The sequence below is a fragment of the Galendromus occidentalis genome, unplaced genomic scaffold (genome assembly GCF_000255335.2).
Source record: "Galendromus occidentalis unplaced genomic scaffold, Mocc_1.1 scf7180000075869, whole genome shotgun sequence".
In the NCBI taxonomy this organism is placed as follows: Eukaryota; Metazoa; Arthropoda; class Arachnida; order Mesostigmata; family Phytoseiidae; genus Galendromus; species Galendromus occidentalis.
The window spans coordinates 163-3,048 of NW_003803859.1; the positions used below are offsets into that span (position 1 = coordinate 163).

The 2,886-nt window shown below is 50.0% G+C and overlaps 1 protein-coding gene across 1 annotated transcript; it reads right to left on the reverse strand.

The window, feature by feature from the left end:
• Window positions 1-315: 315 nt before the first annotated feature.
• Window positions 316-1,024, reverse strand: LOC108865016 (E3 ubiquitin-protein ligase RNF170-like). The gene is made up of 2 exons (XM_018641625.1): window positions 1,008-1,024; window positions 316-889 (listed from the first exon to the last, which is right to left on the reverse strand). The coding sequence occupies exons 1-2, from the start codon at window positions 1,022-1,024 to the stop codon at window positions 316-318; spliced, it is 591 nt and encodes a 196-aa protein (XP_018497141.1).
• Between the last annotated feature and the right edge of the window lie 1,862 nt (window positions 1,025-2,886).

A 2,886-nucleotide genomic window follows, 5' to 3' on the forward strand; every position in this document is an offset into this window, starting at 1 on the left:
CTCAAGAATGAGGACGCAAGGATTGCGTGTGACAGAAGAATCTGTGTCTGATGTTTATTTCAGTGTATCTTATATACCGTCCGGGTTTCATAGCCCCTTACAGTGAAAAAACGGAAGGAGTTCTCCAGAAAAAGACTATTCAGTCTTTTTCTGTATCAATTAGATCAGAGTTTCTTGGCTTACATATTTAAGTACAATTATCATGTAAACAAGTGTAATTAACTCAAAAGAGAACACTGACTTCTGGAAAACTTTTAAGACAGTAATGGGAATGACCTTGTTCACAGAAACAGAGGTGATTTCCCAACAAACATCTCAGGGTAGTTCCCTTCTTGGCACATAGACTGCTCCGGGCCTCTGCGGAATGCCCTCCGCCTGTCCTGCGTCGTCCGTTTCACTTCCGTAGATGGGAGTCGATCGAAAAATGTTGATTCTGGACCGGCACAGGGGACAGCATTGGCCCATAGTGCCTTCGGTGACCCAACCGTAGGGACAGCCCCAACATGACAGGTGGCCGCACGTGGTTACGACCGCATTTCTCGCCTCGTCCAAGCAGATGGTGCACTGCCATCGCGCCAGATCGGCCCCGCGTTGCGGCACCTGCCCGTCCTCCTGCTCGATCGGGTGCTCTTCTGCCTGAATCACCTGCTCCCCAACCTCGACTCCCTGCTCGACGCCGTCGACTGCCTGCTCTGCATCTTCGATGGCCTGCGCTGCCTCTTCGATAGCCTGCTCGCCGACTCCTTCCGCCGGTACTCCTTCCTCGGCCCGTTGCCCGATTGCTGGTACCTGGATATTCACGCTGACATCCGCACGCCCCTCCCGCGGGATGGCCTGCAGTAGTTCCACCGCTTCGTCCGATCTCTGCCTTTCAGTCCTCCTCGGACCCCTGTACCACACGCAGCACCTCACGTAATGGCCTACTTTCTGGCACGCGGTACATATCGCGTCCCTTGCCCGACACCTCACAGACCCTGTCGCATGTCTGTTGTCTCCACAAGCTTCACAGTTTTGCTGCTGACATACTGGCCTGAGTACTGAGTGCTGGGTTCCTGAACTGAATTCTGGATCTAGGATGTTGATCGTTGAAGCGACGACGATGGAATGATCATTTCGGTCTTTCGTTCACCTCCGTCCTAACTCGAGCTGTGATTTGTCGATGCCAGCGCCGTTTTCCATTAAAATATGTACTCGACATTTCTTCCGGTCGATCTTCTATCCGTCGTGCACATTCCGTACATCCCTCTCCGTTCCCGACACATGCCTGCCACTTTCTCACCATACATTTGACCCAATTCGCTCGGTCTCGCTACCTAAATGTTGTCCTCAACATTACTTAGAATATTTTCCCTGAAAGCGTTTCCTTCTAACTGGCTGTTGCCTAGCCTGATCTGAGTGATCCTCTTCTCTACCTCGAGATTCCATAATTGCCGTGTTCGAATCTGTAGCTCTTCTCCTAACTGGCCTTGATTTTTCCGGATACCTATCCGTATCTACGTTGATCTGAATTTCTGGAGATGATCCTGATGCTGATTCTGAAGACTTGTCGATCACTCGATCTTCTAAACCCTCCGGTTCTCTTGACTTCTCCTTAATTCGCGTTGACTCCCGAATTTCCTCTGTATCTGGCGCTGTTTCGAAGCTCGCCATCAAGGGTGTCTCCGCCGCTTCTCCGATGCCTTCAGTATTTTCGATGCCTGACTGATCCTGCCTTGGTTCTTCTTCGTTCCCATAGTCATCGTCGAAGGTTTCGTCGAATGGTATCGCATCGCCCTTTCATCCGTATTCACCTTGTAATAACGGAGCTGCGAACAATGGGCTGTACAGGTGTACTTTCTGTCGCCAACTGAACAAGCCTATAAGTATCATTTGGCAGTACTTCGGTAATGACCATTGGTCCCCTGAATTTTGGCTGAAGTTTGGTTGGTTCCCCCGTATGCACTGGCAGCCTACTGACTACTACTATGTCTCCTTCGGCTAGCCTAACGTAATAAGGTCGTCGTTTCCTATCGTAATAATAAGCATAGCGATCCTAAGCTTTCTCGATTTGCTCGATAACTGCTCCCTGAACCTCCCTCGCCGGGGTCCAAACCTTCTCCTGAACTTCCTCTACTGCCTGCGAATGATTATTCCATCTCGGAAGATACCCGTGCAAAACCCCGAATGGTGATTTGCCTGAAGTCTTGGACGCGACTGAGTTCAGCATCATTTGAGCCGTTGGAACCTGTTTCGCCCAATCATGTCCATCGGATCTCTCGCATAGAGACCTCAATAATCTGGCTACCTCCCTATTCAAACGCTCTATCTGTCCCTGACTTTGGGGATGTTGCGCGCTCACGAGCACGTGCTTGACCCCATTCGCAATAAGGAACTCCTCGAACGATTTCGCCGTGTACGCAGTACCTCGTTCAGAGACTAATCTAGTCGGCCTACCATACGTCATGAATACCCTTGAATTTTATTACGCCTGCCGCTGTAGTTGCCGGTACTGCCTGAAGTAGGATAAATTTCGTCAACCCATCAACCATCACTATCGGATGTTCGTTTCCTCCCGATTTCGGGAAAGGGCCTACGTGGTCTATAAAGACTTTCTCGAAGGGTCTCCATTCCGGTCGAATCACATTGCACATCCCTTCTCGACGACCCGACTGCTCTTTGTTGAAGATGCATTCGATACACATCTTCAAATGGTGCGCCACATACTCGCGCATTCTCGGAAACCAATATACGCGCCTAATTAATTCCATGGTTTTATCCATCCCGAAATGCCCAGCTTTGTCGTGTGCCATGACTAAGATATATTTCCGCATCGCGTTCGGAACCACGAATAACCGCCTACCGTCGATAACCTTGAATAGCACTCCTTTGAGCATCATGAGATCCTGC